Source organism: Trachypithecus francoisi, unplaced genomic scaffold (genome assembly GCF_009764315.1).
Source record: "Trachypithecus francoisi isolate TF-2019V2 unplaced genomic scaffold, Tfra_2.0 Contig01579, whole genome shotgun sequence".
Lineage (NCBI taxonomy): Eukaryota > Metazoa > Chordata > Mammalia > Primates > Cercopithecidae > Trachypithecus > Trachypithecus francoisi.
In genome coordinates, this window is record NW_022681442.1 from 21,225,912 (window position 1) to 21,244,899 (window position 18,988).

The 18,988-nt window shown below is 46.0% G+C and overlaps 1 protein-coding gene across 5 annotated transcripts in view; it reads right to left on the minus strand.

Moving 5' to 3' along the window:
• Window positions 1-18,988, minus strand: part of MXI1 (MAX interactor 1, dimerization protein) — an 81,577-nt gene that overhangs the window by 52,073 nt on the left and 10,516 nt on the right. For 2 of the 5 annotated variants that reach the window (XM_033183142.1, XM_033183135.1), the window contains exon 2: window positions 8,171-8,303. In XM_033183142.1, the coding sequence (XP_033039033.1) occupies window positions 8,171-8,303 (133 nt within the window). Of the gene's footprint in view, window positions 1-8,170; window positions 8,304-9,134; window positions 9,167-10,203; window positions 10,517-18,988 lie in introns of those variants that run through there. The other 3 variants (XM_033183161.1, XM_033183152.1, XM_033183169.1) reach the window with 3 other exon arrangements.

Below are 18,988 nucleotides of genomic sequence, written 5' to 3' on the forward strand. Positions count from 1 at the left end.
CCTAACATTATAAACTGCTAGAAGAAAATAGAGAAGAAAAAATTTTTCTGAGATGGAATCTCACTCTGTTACCCAAGCTGGAGTGCAGTAGTGTGATCTCAACTCGCTGTAGACTCCACTATGCAGGTTTAAGTGATTCTCCTGCTTCAGCCTCTCAAGTAGCTGGGATTACCGGCATGTGCCATCATGCCTGGCTAATGTTTGTATTTTTAGTAGAGATGGGGCTTCACCATGTTGGTCATGCTGGTCTCGAACTTCTGACCTCGAGATCTGCCTGCCTTGTCCTCCCAAAGTGTTGGGAATACAGGCGTGAGCCACCACACCTGGCCAACAGAGCTTATTTATTTATTCATTTATTTGAGACGGAATCTTGCTGTGTCGCCCAGGCTGGAGTGCAGTGGCATAATCTTGGCTTGCTGCAAGCTCCGCCTCCCGGGTTCACAACATTCTCCTGCCTCAGCCTCCCAAGTAGCTGGGACTACAGACGCCCACCACCACGCCCAGCTAATTTTTTGTATTTTTAGTAGAGACAGGGTTTCACCGTGTTAGCCAGGATGGTCTCGATCTCCTGACCTCATGATCCGCCCTCCTTGGCCTCCCAAAGTGTTGGGATTACAGGTGTGAGCCACCACGCCCGACCCTGTAAAATAATACTTCTTAGGTAAGGGAGCAACACTAGAAACTACAGATAATTTTGATGGTTAAAATAACTGGTCTTAAACATATTCTCAAAGTTTAAAAAGACATTAAGATAAACCACTAATTATCTAAACTACTTCATTGGTTAACAACAAATTCTATTACAGAGCAATATTCTAAAAAACCTTTAAAAGTACAGAAAATATCAGCAATTTCCTAACTCACCTGACTTCCAAAGGTAATCATTTTAAGAAAGAGTTGGGCATTGGCTGGGCGCTGTGGCTCATGCCTGTAATCCCAGCACTTTGGGAGGCTGAGGCGGGCAGATCACTTGAGGCGGGAGTTCAAGACCATCCTGGCCAACATGGTGAAACCCCGTCTCTACTAAAAATACAAAAATTAGCTGGGCATGGTGGTGCGCGCCTGTAGTCCCAGATACTCAGGAGGCTGAGGTGGGAGAATCACTTGAACCCAGGAGGTGGGGGTTGCAGTGAGCCGAGATCGTGCCCTTGCACTCCAGCCTGGCGACAGAGCAAAACTCTGTCTCAAAAAAAAAAAAAAAGAAAGAAAAGAAAAGAAAAAGAAGAAAGAGTCAGGCATGAAATAAATATTCAGTAAATAATTGTTGGGGGAAAATGAGTGGTCCTACAGATGTATAACACTTGCATCTATGGGGAGGAGGTGAGTATATTAATAATAATATAAAAATTAGGAGCAACTTCAAAAAACTAGACATGATATTATGGGTAATGCTGTTAATTATAGTACCACTGACTGTGTTTTAAAATGTAGGAAATCAAAATAAAAAAACAATCTAACAAAAAATGCATGTTTATATTTCATCGGCACTATAAAATCACACTAAAAATGGGACCTGGAAATATACTTTGTCAAAGCATACCATCAAACCTCTTTGATTAGATTAGTATTTAGAAAACTGTCCTTACTGAAAAAATGACAAAGAATCATGCCATATTCAAAAGGAGGCAATGTTCTTTCATTTGTAAGGAGAAATCTAGAAGAGAAAGCTTTCTTCTAGTCAACAGTACTGCCTGATTACAACAGTGATGCATGTATTGCTTAAAATCCAGCTTGACAATAAAGTCAGCCACCATCTACAGCTATAAGGCTTAAGCAATCACCATTTCTAAGCCACATGTGCTTTAATCATAAAATGAGTACTGTACTGAAGTACATAAAACAGAGAACTGTACTGAAGCATTCCCTTTCTACATTTTGTGATCTTCTACATCACATATTCAATATTTTGACAAAAATGCCTTTCATCTAATGGGAACAGAAACAGCTGTCCTACTGACTTACAAGGCATGATCATACAAGTCTCCTTCAATACTTTCGTAGAGGAATATAACCTTAAGAAACCCAGCAATAGCAGGCTGGGCGCAGTGGCTCACGCCTATAATCCCAGCCCTTTGGGAGGCTGAGGCGGGCGGATCACTTGTGGTCAGGAGTTCCAAACCAGCCTGGCCAACATGGTGAAACCCCATCTCTACTAAAATATACAAAAATTAACTGGGCGTGGTGGCAGGCGACTTAATCCCCGCTACTTGGGAGGCAGAGGCAGGAGAATTGTTTGAACCCAGGAGGTAGAGGTTGCAGTGAGCCGAGATCGAGCCACTGCACTCAAACCTAAGGGATAAGAGCGAGACTTCTCTCAAAAAAAAAAAAAAAAAAAAAAAATAGCAAACTTACACTTCAAGGAAGCAAACTTACACTTCAAGGAAGCATTTAAAGGAAAGCCTGAGTTTTTTTAGTATAAAGCATATAATTCTTGGGAATTTTTCATTTAACTCAATTTTCGTGGAAGACTATCACAAAACACATTTCACTGGAAGTGTTAATCACTCAAAATGCAGAAAATACTGAAGAATAATAACAACATCATTAAGAGTTTAACTGCTACTAATCTACATTTTTGTCCTGAAACTTTGGGAGTTTTCTATGGGACAAAGACCCAGAAACTATTTTTTAAAATAAATTTTGAAAAACACAGAATAGTGGAAAGAAATTACACAAAAATAAAAATAAGGCTTCATTCAATTCTTCTGTGAACAAATAGGTTATGTAGAATAAAGAGAAGATAAAGCATCTCAAATTACTACTGGAAAAAATCCTTTGTAACTCATCCTAGGAAAATAATTCACCACCATCCCTCCCCGCAGAAAAACTAAAAATCCATGAAGATAGCCGATAAGGATGCAAAGCTAAAAATGTAACAATATAATAATTCTATCTAAAATAAGACTAAAACATTTCTTTATTCTATAGTTCAAGAAAAATTAAACTAAACCCTTATAAGCAACAGAAAAGTTGTTTTTTAGTGTCCTCAATCTTAGAAGGTGGAACTGAAATACTGCTGTTATGAGATTCTTTAGTATCCATAGGACACTAAAGAGAAGAAACATATCAACTTGAAATTAAAGCATAAATTGGCTATTTACTACTTCCCAGATTACCTTAAAACAATGCAATTAATATGTGCGTGTCACAGGCTCATACGAATATTTATTGTCAATATTTGACAAACTTCTGGTTCTTTCAATACGCAAATTTTGATATTATTTTATTTTCACGAAACAGGATGACACTGAACGTTCTTCAAAATTAAGTGTGGCATTCTGTAGCCTACTTGTTTAAAAGAATTGACAGTTTAGATAGATTTTTATTCTTTAAATACTACATACTGTTCTTCCAAATATATCATTAACATCCCTTGGAACACAAAGTAATTAAAGTTTGCCAAAGCAGGGGTTCTATCATCCTTCCTTCAAGTCTAATATGGTACTCAGCACAAAAAAGAAACTCAATTTAAGACAGTCTACTTGGAGTTTGAAAACCTTCCATTCTTTAAGAAACACATACTATGTACGGGGCACTGTGATAAGTACTAGGGATAAATGTTTAAGCAGAAGAGACTCAATCGCTGCCCACCTCACAGTGTTTTTAATCCAGTGAATAGGATACGAATTTAAGAAAGAATTGGATAACTGCATTTCTACAAACGTGATGAACACTATGAAGGAAAAATAGGGGTGCCATGAAGTATGTGAAGACCTGATCCACTATGACAGATGAGGAAACATTCCTGAGAAACTTATGATCGAGCTGAAGGAAAAGTGTTGTTCAACAGAGATAACAAAGGGGGAGGAAAAATGATTTCTAGCAGGGAACAGAAAGTATGCAAAGATCTTGAGGTAGAAGAAAACGTGTATCCAAAGAAGTCTGGCCAATATAATTCATAAGAACTGGCCAGGCATGGTGGCTCACGCTTGTAATCCCAGCACTTTGGGAGGCCAAGACGGGCGGATCATGAGGTCAGGAGATTGAGACCATCCTGGCTAACACAGTGAAACCCTGTCTCTACTAAAAACACAAAAAATTAGCCAGGCGTGGTGGTGGACACCTTTGTCCAAGCTACACGGGAGGCTGAGGCAGGAGAATGGCGTGAACCTGGGAGGCAGAGCTTGCAGTGAGCTGAGATCGCACCACTGCACTCCAGCCTAGGTGACAGAGCAAGACAAAAAAAAAAAAAAGAACTGTGGTTGCAGGGACACCAGGTAAGAAGTTACTGCAGTCGTCCAGGTAAGAGATGATGGTAGCTGAGATTAGGAGGACAGTAATGAAGGTAACAGGAAAGAAGGCTGATTGAAGAGATATTTAGGAAGAAATCAGTGTTACACTGCAGCAATGGCTTATTTAGTAGAGTTTTAAGGATGACAGACCTTGAGATTTTTTCACCTGTGATACCAAATAGTAAAGAAGCTAGAATCTGAGCTTATCTGATGCTCCCCAAAGAGCCAGATAGCTATTGCAGCCACATTCTCTAACAGCAGTAACATCTTAGCAATGTTGATTTTTGGAAGTGTGCCAGAAGGCTGTGACCAAGACCACAGTAAAATCAAGCATTTATTTTTAAAATAATTATATATTATAGGTCCCACTTCCAACTATCAGACCCATCCCAAATGATAAAATTACTGGTATTTGCAAGGAACATATCTGTAATATCACATTATATCATTTATTTTCTCTCCTTTGTACTTCTGTGAAAATAAGATTTTAAGACGTGGGGGAAGGGGAATAGGAATTTATAGTATTAGGAGTTAACTTTCAGCATAAATTTATAAAGTAACTTTTTATTTTTTTATTTTTTGGGATGCAGTCTCACTCTGTGGCCCAGGCTGGAGTGCAGTGGCGTAATCTCGGCCCACTGAAAGCTCCGCCTCCCAAGTTCCAGCAATTATCCTGCCTCAGCCTCCCAAGTAGCAGAGATTACAGGCACACGCTACCATGCTCGGCTAATTTTTGTATTTTTAGTAGAGACAGGGTTTCATCATGTTGGCCAGGCTGGTCTCAAACTCCTGACCTCAGGTGATCCACCTACCTCAGCCTCCCAAAATGCTGGAGTTACAGGCATGAGCCACTGCACCCGGCCTAAAGTACATTTTTGTCGGGTATATCATATAATACCTGAGAATATCAGGGGTAAAAGAATCAAATCACCATTATGTCTTAAAGATGCTATGATGTCAGAGAAACAAATGTCATTTTATAACATACATCAATGTTCAAGATGTATAGTAATAAAAGCTACTTCCACACTAGTAGCTTTTTGATCAGGTAAAACTAAGACACATATACTTATGAACTCTATTCCTTTCCTTGTTTCAGATGATAAACACATGGAAATTTCTGTAAGTCTTCTTTCTGTTTTATGTAACCCACATAATAAAATCTCTATTAAAATCCAACAGTAAACTTAAAATTAAGAAGCAGCCTACAGAGTCCTCTTTGAAATGGATCAACACTATTGTCCAAATACCCCAGTACTGGAACTTCTACCTCAGCTCTCCTTAATTCCATGAAGCAGGCATTTTAAATAAGTGGCTAAGGAGAAATAATTTCTAGTGTTTCATTTTAACATACAAGTTCTCTCTCATAGGCCCCAGCCCAAACCCCACACATTTGTGGATCTCGAGATTACACATTCTAATATCTATTTATTTCTCTCTCTCTGTTTCTTTCTACTTACATTCCCATAAAAAAGTACCTTCTTTTGTTTTAGGTGGTCTAACGTTCACATATTCTCCTTTGGGCACTATCAGAACACTATGGCATGCTTGCAGTTTTACAAATTTTCCGACATGCTATGCCAAAACACAGTAATTAGCACGGTGGTCCCACACATAATATTAGAATCTTGGCCGGGCGTGGTGGCTCAAGCCTGTAATCCCAGCACTTTGGGAGGCCGAGACGGGCGGATCACGAGGTCAGGAGATCGAGACCACTTGGCTAACACGGTGAAACCCCGTCTCTACTAAAAAATACAAAAATCTAGCCGGGCGAGGTGGCGGGCACCTGTAGTCCCAGCTACTTGGGAGGCTGAGGCAGGAGAATGGCATAAATCCAGGAGGCAGAGCTTGCAGTGAGCTGAGATCCGGCCACTGCACTCCAGCCTGGGTGACAGAGCAAGACTCCGTCTCAAAAAAAAAAAAAAAATTAGAATCCTAACAGAAATGCTAGCATGAAAGAGAAACATCACTTAGCCCAAACCCCAAGCTGAGCAAAGTGTAAGTCAACAGATGACTAAGAGTTTTTTATTAATGACCGGTAACATAATTGATAAAAACCTAGGAATGTGCATTTTATTTATGCCGCTACAATCCTTGAGTTCCTAAAAATGTCACATCTGCAATGATGGGAGACATATTAAATTACTAATATAGTAACCAATCTCTAAAACTGTCAATAAATCAGAGTCACAGAAGTTCAGGAGAATGAGGGACCTTGGTGAGAATCTAATACATCTCATTTTACAGATGAATATAGTAAGGGATGGGAAATGTACTGAAATTATATACCTAATTTCTAGAAAATAGGAAAGGCTTAAATACTTGCAGCATGACAGAACCCAGGTCTGGTTTCCTATGTGTACTCTTACTATGTCTCCAAGTTGAAAAAGAGAGTTTTTTTTAATCTATGTGGATTGAAACATACATAAATTCCTGAATAGGTCTTAATTCTTGATAGCTTAAACATTGAAACTGTAAGGACAAGCAAATGTACATTTTTTAAAATGCTCTATATCATACCACATATTTTCATCTCCACCATACTACAACAAAATCTCTAGACCCACACACAACACATATAGTACATCAAGCTTATGGTTAATTATTTTTATAACTTAAGAAATTAAAAACTATATAGTAGTCTTAATGAAAAGTAGCTAAAAAAGGGAACATGCACCTCTACAGAGAGGTCAAAGGAGAAAAGTGAATCCTAGTTTTTCCTCGGAGATGTCTGAAATACAGAGTGGGATGATCCAACCTCATAAGTTCCAATTGTTATCTATAGAACCTCAGGCTTTCTGCATCAAGAGCCCCATTCTGTCCCAATCTGCTGTTCCAAATGACTAACCAACCACCTGACTGAAGCTCCCCAAAGCCTTCAGGGAAATTTGGTTACCCAGGGATTGCTCTGTCCTCCCCAGAATGAATGTTTATTATATTCTCTAGACAAAGCTCTGGGAAACAGAAATAAAGGTCTCATTTAATTCCCCTTATCAATGGAAAAGGCAGCCATCTGTTAATCTTCTGTTAAGAAAGGCCTTTTGAAAACTTCTTATGAGATGAATCCTAGGAATTTACTGGCTCCCTAGAATAAAAACACTGAAGAGACAGCCAGATACTACTCAAAGTTTTCAAAAATGGAAGTCAACTACATCTTAGTACATCTATTTTTTTCTCTTTTCGAGACAAAATTTCACTATGTCATCCAGGTTGGTCTTGAACTCCTAAGTTCAAGCAATCCTCCCACCTCAGCCTCCCAAAGTGCTGGAATTACAGGCGAGAGCCACTAGGCCCGTCCTTTCCAAGTACATCTAGACAAGTATATTCTAAAAGATCTATTCTGCTTGAAAGATAAGCAAATTTTTTTTTTTTTTCATTTTTGCTTGTAGAGCCCACCAACCAATCCGATCTTATTTAAAGAGACAAAACGTTCACAGCACGGTCTTCCCTTTCCTCCTTAAACAACCACACCCGCTCACTACCAATTCTACCTAAATATTTTTATTCCTTTAACAAAGCCCTTGATTCTGCTTTACATCCTGCCAGACCTATTTCTGACTTTTTTTAAATCTTCCTGGACTGTCCTAAACTTGACCAGAATATTAAAAGCCACCCCACAATTACTTTTAGCAGGTGGCTACATGCATGGACACATGCTGCCAAGTTTCTCAAGTTTCTCAACTTACTGTCCTCTCAGTCATAGCCATCTTAATAATCCCAGCAAGAACTTCTTTGGTTGTCTTTCCAGATTCTATTCCTTCCCTTCCATGCAAAACCAGGTTATGATTTCCAGACTTTATTATTTTAAAAGGGCCAAATCCCCACCCCAGGGTAGTGGTAAAGGAACCCATCAAGTGCTGCTCCTCCAGACTTGGGATTACAGGAGAAATGTGCTCCTTCCCTCCAGTTCCCTCTTCTAAGCGTTCCCAGTTTGCTACCTGTTGGCAGTGCTGGTGTTGCTGCTCCCGCTGCTGTGTTTCTGTGCCCGGCTCAACCTCCGTGGGGGCTTTGAATGCTGCAGTCGGGGGCTTGGCATGGACGGGAATGAAGAGGCGTAGCCATGTTCACACTCTGAAGAGAGCAAGAAAAAAAAGATATGGTAAGAAGAATATAGTACCCAAATCCATTGAACCACAAATCCAAGGTCTTTGCAGTAACAGGTTTTTGAAAGCAAGAAAAAAGGTACAATGTTTCCACTCTTTTTGGTTAGAAGATTAATGTCCCTCGCCTGGACATCAATCCTGTGACACCCCATCAGCTGGAAGGTGTTTTGATACCTCCTCTAAACCAAATAATTTATCCTCCCTTTCCAAAATCCTTCTCTCCCCAAAATTTTTTTTGAGGTTTCAGATGCTTTAGAACAACATTTTTTTGACCAGTTACCATTCGCCTCATTGATTTTACTTGCCTCAAAAATTCCCATTTACTTTCAACTCTCTCTGTTCTAAAGAGTCTCTTTTAAGCCCAGTATTTTTGTGTACTTCGAACAAGTCTTACAAAGACATTTTCTCTCTTGATACCACAATCTCCGAGTTCCTGCTCTTCCTGCCCCATCTCCACAGCCCCCTGGGCTGCCACCGCTAAAGAGGCCCTATCTCACCACCCCGCAGGTATTCAGAGGCCCCTTCCGCACGCTGCCAGTCCTCTGCCCACTCTCCACCGGCTTTCCCCCGCTCGGTGTTCTCCTGGCCTCGTCTCCTCCCCAGACACCCCCAGCATACGCGTTCCTCCTTCTTAACTCCCAGCACCCTCTCCCACTCCAGGCCCTCCTGGTTTCTCCGCGGTCACCCTCTCTCCAGTCCCGGACCGCCCTCTCTCCAACTCCCCTCCGCCCGTCTCCTTCCCGCTCCCCCACACCCACAACACTACCCTCCGGGCGCACCCTCGCACCTCCCCCCGCACCTGCACGACCTCTCACACACGCCTCCACTCACGATCTCAGCACACACACTTCCCCACGCACACCTCACGCGCGCAAGCTTCCCACGCACGCACGCCCCTCCCACACGCGCCCCTCCCACACGCGCACGCCCTTCCCGCACACGCCCCTTCCCCCGCACCATCCCTCCCACGCGCGCACCCTCACGCGCGACCCTCCCCGCACACGCCCCTCCACGCACACACGCCTGCCCCTCTCCTCAGATGCCCCTCCCCTCACATGTGCGCACCCCTGCCCTCACACACACGCATGGCCCTCCCCTCACACGCGTGTTCCCCTCCCACACGCGTACGCCCCTCCCCTCACACCCGCGCACCCCTCGCCTCACACGTGCGCGCATCCCTCCCCTCACATGCGCGCGCCCCTCGCCTCACATGCGCGCCCCACCCCTCACATGCACGCACCCCTCCCCTCACACATGCGCACGCCCCTCCCCTCACACCCGCGCGCCCCTCCCCTCACGCGCGCTTCCCACACGCCCCTCCCCTCACACGCGCGCACCCCTCGCTCACACGCGCGCTCCCCTACCTTCAGACGCCCCTCCCCTCCCCTCACACGCCCTTTCCCTCACATGAGCGCACCCCTCTCCTCACATGCGCACGCCCCTCCCCTCATGCGCGTTCCCCTCCCCTCATACGCCCCTCCCCTCACGCGCGAACCCCTCCCTCCCACGCCCCTCCCCTCACACGCGCCCTCCCTTCCCCACATGCCCCTCCCGTCACACGCGCGCTCCCCTCCCCTCACACGCCCGCCACACACACGCGCGCCCCTCCCCTCATGCGCGCACCCCTCCCTCACACGCCCCTCCCCTCACACGCGGGCACCCCTCCCTCACACGCCCCTCCCCTCACACGCCCGCTCCCCTCCCCACACGCCCCTCCCCTCACACGCGCGCTCCCCTACGCTTACTCGCACGCACACCTCTCCCTCACATGCGCGCACCTCACACGCGTGCCCTGCCTCACCGGCCGCACCGCACTCCCCATAAAGATTAGTAGCACTCGGGCTCACGCAGTGGCGCCCAGCCATTACCTCGCTCCCGGCGCTCCAAAAACTCGGCAGCCTCCAGCAGACGCTGCACGTTGATCATCCTTACCCGCTCCATGGGCACCGCGGGTGGCGACCGGCGCCTCTCTGCACTCCCTTCTCGGGCCCACAGGAGGCGCCGCAGGCGGCTACGGCGAGGCGCCGTCCCGGAACATGTGCGGCAGGCGGGCGGGCCAGCCCGGCCGCGGCTCGGCGCGCTCTCCGCCGCCCCAGCCGCCCCAGCCTCGCCAGCCGCGCCCACCGTGCCACCGGCAGCCCGCGCGTGGTTTGTTTACCTCTCCGCGCGAGCACGGGGGAGGGGCGGGAGCAGCGCTGCGGCCCGCCCCCTCCCGCCCCTGCCTCTGCCCCCTGGGAAGTGTAGTCCCGCCCCCGCCCGCGGCTGCCGGGAATCGTAGTGCGCACCATGTTTCAAGCGCCTGCGTTCCGCACGATTCGCAAAGGTCGTCGGAAGGTGTAGTCCCGCTGGGTTTCCTTTCCTGTCTCTAGGGAAGCCTAAGAAGTTGCGGGACTTTGCTTCTGGGAGGGAAGGATTTTTTTTTTCCCCCTCCAGACACGCTGTGGAATGGGAAGGATTTGAGCGAGCTGGGAGTCTACTCCTGGGGAAACTTGTTTCTCAGCGACTCCCTGCGGTTGCCCAGGGGCTGAGACACTCTTTATTCCAAGTATCATGTTGCAGTCCTCTATCTCCTACTTTCTCATGTAACGTATGTGCCTCAGTTTCCTCATCTGCAAAATGAGAAGAGTAACACACTTGCACCAACAGCGCACACAGAAACTGGAAAAGCCGAAATTGCTGTTCAAAAACGAGGGATGATTTCATCAGAGAGGGTTTCCATGAAGCCCTTCTTCCACCTCAGCTTCCACACAGACAAGTAGTTATCTTACTTTTTAAAACTTTCCTCCCTCAGTCCCTCACTAATGCTTTTAGACGCCAGAAAATTCTCCCTGGTGCTGAACAGAGTTTGATTCAAATCCTGACTCTGCTACTTACACTGACAGTGTGAACTCTTCCAGCCTCATTTTCCTTATGTATAAAATGGATATGATCATATCCACAGCCTTGAGCGCGTGCCATGTGCCAGGCACTGTACTAGACTTAGTGTGCATAGTAAAAGAGAAATAGACGCAGACCTGCTTTCGAGGTTCCTGTATTCAGTAGGGCTTTTTGCGAAGATTAAATGCAATAATTCCAGCACTCAGTATATACTAGGCACTCAGTAAATAGAAGCGATGATGATGTTTTTCTCTTACGCTGTCCTCTGTAGCTAAAAGGGGAGTTAGCTAAAGAGGGCAGAGACCACATTAAAAGACTGCCACTGGCCGGGCACTGTGGCTCACGCCTGTAATCCCAGCACTTTGGGAGGCTGAGGCGGGCGGATAACCTGAGGTCAGGAGTTCAAGACCAGCTTTGCCAACATGGTGAAACCTTGTCTCTACTAAAAATACAAAAATTAGCCTGGTGTGGTGGCGGGTGCCTGTAATCCCAGCTACTTGGGAGGCTGAGGCAGGAGAATCACTTGAACCTGGGAGGCGGAGGTTGCAGTGAGCCAAGATCACGCCACTGCACTCCAGCCTGGGCAACAGAGCAAGACTCAGTCTCAAAAAAAAAAAAAAAAAGGCCCCTGACTGCTCTCATGGCCACTCTGTTTCTAGGTCCTCCATCTAAAAAAATTCTCAAAGTCTAGACCAGGGTTTCTCAACTTTAGCATCATTGACATTTTGATCTGGGTAATTCCTCCTTGGAGCAGGAGCTCTGTTCCGTGCTTTGCAGGATGTTTAGGAGTATCCCTGGCCTCTACCCACTAGAGGCCAGTAGCACACCACTACCCCTCCGGTGTGACAACCAAACATATCTCCTGGGGCACAAAATCCCTCCCCTCTCCCCGAGTTGGGAACAAGGGATCTAGGGAGAGGAAGGAAAAGAGGATGGTACTTGTTGAATGCTCTAGGAGCAAGCTGGGAACCATGCAAACATACCCATAACTGTTCTGCACCCCAATTATTTATTTATTTATTTTTTTGAGACGGAGTCTCGCTCTGTCGCCCAAGCTGGAATGCAGTGGCACGATCTCGGTTCACTGCAAGCTCCGCCTCCCGGGTTCATGCCATTCTCCTACCTCAGTCTCCCGAGTTGCTGGAACTATAGGCGCCCACCACCATCCCCAGCTAATAGTTTGTATTTTTAGTGGAGACGGGGTTTCACCGTGTTAGTCAGGATGGTCTCGATCTCCTGACCTCATGATCTGCCTGCCTAGGCCTCCCAGAATGCTGGGATTATAGGCATGAGCCACTGCGCTGGGCCTCCACCCCAATTGTTTTAACCTGCTGGTTGACATCACATCCAAAATAACACGAAGCTCCTGGTGAGGGAAGAGTTTCCTCCTCCCGTGGTCACTCCATTGGCTTCTGCAGAAAATACCATCTTGAGATGGAACTCTTACCCACTTAAAAATGTTAACGGCTTCATGCTGCATTTTAACATACCTTTCCCTCATACCTTTTATTTTCTTTTTTTCTAAAGTGAATAAAATCTCCAGTAAGGTCACAAGCTGCAAAATTCTGCCAGTTCTTTTAAATATGACACTTGGCACCACATTTAAAACCAAATAGATATTCCATCAAATGCAAGAAGACCCAAAATGAGAGGTTTTCACAAGCCACAGAATAACTTTTTTTTTTTTTTTTTTGTAAAGGCTTTGAGAAAGGGACTGTTTTTTTAGCTGTTGACTAGGTCGTTTCAGATCTGGGCTTTCCCATTGGGTGTTGGTAACAACCACCCTCCACCCTCAACAAGAGCCATGTTGGGTAGGGGTGGGACTCGATTATTTTACAGAAAATATCATTCATTTAGAACATCTGTTAGTTGAGGGTAGAAATTTTTTTTTTCTTTTTCCTTTTTTTTTTTTTTAGAGACGGAGTCTCGCTTTGTTGCCCAAACTGGAGTGCAGTGGCCGGATCTCGGCTCACTGCAAGCTCCGCCTTTCGGGTTTACGCCATTCTCCTGCCTCAGCCTCCCAAGTAGCTGGGACTACAGGCGCCTGCCACCTCGCCCGGCTAGTTTTTTGTATTTTTTAGTAAAGACGGGGTTTCACCGTGTTAGCCAGGATGGTCTCGATCTCCTGACCTTGTGATCCGCCCGTCTCGGCCTCCCAAAGTGCTGGGATTACAGGCTTGAGCCACCGCGCCCGGCCTATTCTTTTTTTTTTTTTTTGAAACAGAGTCTCACTCTATCACCCGGACTGGAGTGCAGTGGCGCGATATCGGCTCATTGCAACCTCCACCTCCCGGGTTTAAGCGATTCTCCTGACACAGCCTCCTGAGTAGCTGGGGTTACAGGTGCCTGCCGCTACGCCCAGCTAATTTTTTGTATTTTCGTAGAGACAGGGTTTTACCATGTTGGCCACGCTGGTCTCGAACTCCTGACCTCGTGATCTGCCCGCCTCAGCCTCCCAAAGTGCTGGGATTACAGACGTGAGCCACTGCGCCTGGTCAGGACAAATACAACTCTACTTTTCCTAATAGGAGGTAAACTTGTGTGACAAGCAATCAAGAAAAGTAGTACAAACTGAAAATATACATGAATTCAAGATGGCTTTAATTCCAGAGGTCACAGAGCCATAGCTGGTTAGGAAGAGATGGCTAGATGCAAGAGGCCTGGGGCCTATGCATGGCCTTCCACAGTTGACCTCCAGGTGAACTAACCTAGAGCCCTTCTTCTAGAGCCATGGCCAAGAGGGAGATGAGGACATGGAAAGTAGAGCGAGACTCACCAAAAGGCCACCTGCATTGAAGAAGAGGAGAGATGATCATGGTGGGCAGTATTAAGGTCTGGTTCATGTACAGAAATCTCCAGCCTTTTCCAAAAGCAACTGAGGTACCACTTCCTTCTCCCTGCTCTGGCTGCCTCCTGGAGTCCTTCCTAGGATATCAGCTACAAGGGCCTCTCCAGCACAAAGCTTAGGGCTCTATCCACAGGAAAGTAATGCTACCCACAAACCATCCCTCAGCAACAGTCTCAACCCAGAGGAACCCAGAGGCAGCCATGGCCTTTCTTTTGCTCCAGTGCACTAGTTTCCACTACAAATGCAGATGGGGAAACAGGAAAAGCAAGGCTTCCGAAGTCTACCGATATAAGAACCTGGAATCCTACCCATAGTCTCTGTCCTGCCCTCTCCCTAAAGTATGTATCTCTCTCAAGGGAGTCATTTGAAAATGGAAAAAGTCCCCCAGAATCCCCCAGGCCTATAACGATCACAGCCACAGATGGGGACAATCTGCCTTCTGAAGGAAGCAGGCAAAGCCCTCAATTCTTAAGGGTCCTTTCTCAGCACAGTTTACTTAGTGACAATTTCCAAGTGATTTATTGCAGATTCATAAACAATGGAGGCTGATGTGTTGTATCTTTTCTTCAGGGAGGAGAGATGGGGAGAGAGGAAGGGGCCATGAGGTTAAGTTACAAGTCCAAAGTCACTGTGTTGATGACACCTTGCACTTTGGAAAACTTCCCGAAACTGCAAAGTGTTTACTGAATAGGGCACTGTTTTCCGCAACTATCTTTAAGGATGAGCGTTTTCAAATACTCAACATTGGGGATAGGGGAGGTGAACTCCAAGCTCTTAAATGAGAACCGTAACAGTTATACATTTTTCCATCCCCCACTCCAAAATGACTACCGCAGCCTCCTCCCCTCCTCTTCCCCCAGAGCCCAGAAACGTGAAGAACAGCAGAAAACCTTTCCCTCGCCCGGTGAGTCAGCCTTGCCTAAGTTCATGCGTAAGCTCTCCTCAAGTCAGCGGCAGCTCAGAGCTGCGGGTCTCTGTGCAGCCGAGATAAATTTGGGCCTAGAAGGGATGACGTAATGCTAAACCCGAGAGGTAGCTGCCGCCTCCCAGGGCTCCGGTCGCCAGGGCTGCCGGCTGACATCCCAACCACACGGAAACGCACCAAGTGACTCAGGTGCTGCCCGAGCTGGCGAGAAAGGGAAAAGACATGGGGTGGGTGGAACGCCAGGGGGAGGCAGTGTTTATCTGAGACCGCTGAATCTGGAAGTTTGTTGTTTTTTAACTCCAGCTTTACTGGTGAGATCAGACCACTGGCAAAGGCTCAAACAGCTGCACTTGACTTCCATCCTGACCCATCTCTTCCCTCTTAGAAAAGGGCTTCTTACATTTTATTAAATGGTGCTTATTACAGCAGCCTATTTCAGTGATTATAATGGATGTGTTAATCTCTCAAATGTCCTTTTCCTTCTTTTTTGCACGAACTTTGGTCCAAGAAGACATCTGCATTGCAGGACTCAATTCACATGCACATCTAAGTGGCTTGCTTACTCTGGAGCACCCCACTTGGGGTGACACCAGGGTGCTACCAATAAGGTATTTGGGAGGATTTTGCTAGGGCCATGCCAAGTGAATATTTCCCCAAATAACATTTCAAGGTTTATGTCATAGAAGTTTGTGTTATTAAGTTTGTTTCTCAATACAGTCCCCATTTTTCAGTTGAGAAGGTTGAGGCTCAGAGAGGTATGGTCACTGGCCGAAGGCTAACAGCTGTCTATCAAACTGATGGAATAAGGGTTAGAACTCAAGCTTTTTAAACCTGTGGGGCCCAATCCTTTAAATATCAAGATCAAGTTACATTCCCAAAGGATCCGAGTGCTGTTTTTTTCTGTTCATGGTTCCTTCTTCCCCAAGGCAATGTTGCCATCAGAGTGAACTCCTTCACTCCTGGTGAGGACCCCAAGCCTTGGGCCCAACCTCACCCTTCCACTATAATTAAAAGACCACCACAGGAAACAATCTTTGTTGTGTCGAAGTAGTTTTCTTCATTAGAAATGCCTCCCAAATACTTTTCAACATTTATTAGTGTAATCACATTTATTCTTTAATGTGTGCCTGTAATCGTTTATGCTGGTAGATTTTGTGACTTTCAGCAATATCTGGCAAATAACCTGGTCAGCCATGGTGTGTTATTCTTTTGAAGCACTGTTCAGTTCCAAGAGTTGATATTTTTGTTTAGGATTTCTGCATCTATATTTGAAAGCAAAAGTAAACTGTATTTTTTGTTGTGTTTACTAGATGTTGGTATTGCAATAGTCTGTTCTTTCAAAGTTAGATATTACTTGTTTTTAAAACCTTAAAAAAAAAAAAAGACTGCCAGAGGCCTTCTCCTACTGCTAAGAAGATGCCCCACATTCTTGCCAAAGCCCTGGGTAACCCTCCCTCCCCTGCCAGGAGCTGGCCTTGAGTTGCCCTGCCCCCACCCCTTGGCATCACCACCCTTCTCCAGGCAGCAGAAACTTGTGGAGGTCACGCTTAGGTCCAGCCAGGCCCTGAACACCAAACCACACAAGCAGCTCCTGCCACCTTGTATCTGAGTTCTCTCAGTCTCAGATGCAGCACTTATAATAAAAATAACATTCTCTTGCCTGTCCAAGGTGTAGCTGATCTCACCAGCTCTTCTAGCAACAGTGGTTTGATTTGAGGAAGCTGGGATTGTCCCTAGATCCTAGAACAATACGCATCCATTTGCCTACTAGCTGCCACGTAACTAGGGCCGACATGCGCGGTGCTGCTCCTCCAGTCAGTTCATTTAATCCTCAGCACGCCTCTGAGATTCCTGTTTTACAAATAAGACCCAGAAAGGTTAGGTGATTTGCCCAAGGTTACAAAGGCTATGAAAAGATTTGAACCTGAATTTTCTGACTCTTGGACCCTACAGCATACATCATGTTATGTTCAATCGCATAAGGTCAGACGAAATTGGTTAAAGCAATGGTCTCAACCAAGGGCAATCCCATCATACTAAGAGGTGTTAGAAACATTGTAGGAGTGTCTTTTTTATTGTCACAAAGACTGGGGGGTTCTAGTGGCATTTAGTGGGTGGGAACCAAGGATGTTAAATCCTGCCATATTCCAGACGAATCTGTACAGGAACTGTCACACCAACAGCTCCTGTGTTGAGAAACACTAGGTCAGAAAGATAAAGACAGAAAACTCATCATTTATTCAATAAATACTCCTTAAGCATCTGTTATATGCCAGGCACTAAGCTAGATGCCAAAGATAAAATAATGAACAAAACTACTTATGGTCCCTGTCCTCTATGTGCTTATATTCTAGCCCTCCAGACTGACAATAAGCAAGTAGAGTAAGTGTAAATTGTGATGAGTAGGATACAGGATAGATGATAAAAGTGGGGTAAGGTTTAGGTGGGTGGGTAAGGAGTTCTGGGATGATCACAAAGACTGTTTAGGACATCTTCTCAAACTTTAAGGAGCACACAAATCACCTGGGTATTGTGGCAAATGCAGATCCTGCTGCAGCAGATCTGGAGTCTCATTTCTGACAAGCTCCCAGCAGGTACCAAGGCTCTCCATCCTCCAATCACACTCACGCTGAACCGCAATGATGAAGGCCATGGCAAGGAGTTTGGATTTTAAGTGAGGCAGGAAAGAAACTATTGAAGGGCTTTTTAAAAGTAAGTAATAGGAACCCAGTTATATTTTGGGTTTTTTTGCTTTTGTTTTTGTTTTCTGAGATAGAGTCTCACTCTGTCGCCTAGGCTGGAGTGCAGTGGCACGACCTTGACTCACTGCAACCTCCACCTCTTGGGTTCAAGCAATTCTCCTGCCTCAGCCTCCCAAGTAGCTGGGATTACAGGCACTCGCCACCATGCCTGGCTAATTTTCGTACTTTTTAGTAGAGATGGGGTTTCACCATGTTGGCCAGACTGGTCTTGAACTCCTGACCTCAGGTGATCCACCCACTTCGGCCTCCCAAAGTGCTGGGATTACAGGCATGAGCCACCATGCCCGGCCAAACCCAGTTATATTAAAGATCCCTCTTATCTCCTAGCTCTGGATCAGTGAGAGGAAGAGGTTGGCCTATGTCATTGTCTGACCGGAACCAGCTGACCCACATTGTCACAGTGGCAGCGAGGACTTAATGCTCATCTCTGCAGCTCACACTTGCCTCTCTCCTCTGGCTTCCCTGGCAGAAGCCCTTGGCTCCATGTATGGGCCAGCCCAGTTGCCCTACAAGCTCGGGCGCCTCCAGAAGCCTAATACAGCCTGACAGGGTGTGGATTCACACCCTGACACCCTCGTATGCAGAACCACAGGAGACACTGGTTGGGTGAGTTCCCCAGGGGTTGCTGGGCAAGGTACTACTGCACGTGTAAGCAGTGACATCCTAAACCATCTCCGTCTAGAGAAAGGAGCCATTTGGCTCCACTGTCAACACCCAAAGGGCCCTGGAGGTTCTGACAGCCTGCTCTCTACGCTAGCAAGAGTGGGGAGAAAAGAATGCCAGGGAGGCATCCCCAAGGAGACCCTCAGCCTAAGTTAAAACATTCCACATTCCAAATCTTTTTTTTTTTTTTTTTTGATGGAGTCTTGCTCTGTCACCCAGGCTGGAGTGCAGTGGCTCCACCTCCCGGGTTCACGCCATTCTCCTGCCTCAGCCTCCTGAGTAGCTGGGACTACAGGCACCCACCACCACGCCTGGCTAACTTTTATATTTTTAGTAGAGACGGGATTTCACCGTGTTAGCCAGGATGGTCTTGATCTCCTGACCTTGTGATCCACCCACCTCAGCCTCCCACAGTGCTGGGATTACAGGCGTGAACCACCGCGCCCGGCCTTCAGATTCCAATTCTTGCCTCTTGCACATTTCTTACTCCCCAGGGCTTTTCCCAGAGCCCTAAGGTCTCTCTAGGAAGAAAGAAAAACCTGAGGTTTTAGTCTCTACTCCACTATTTATTAGCCTGT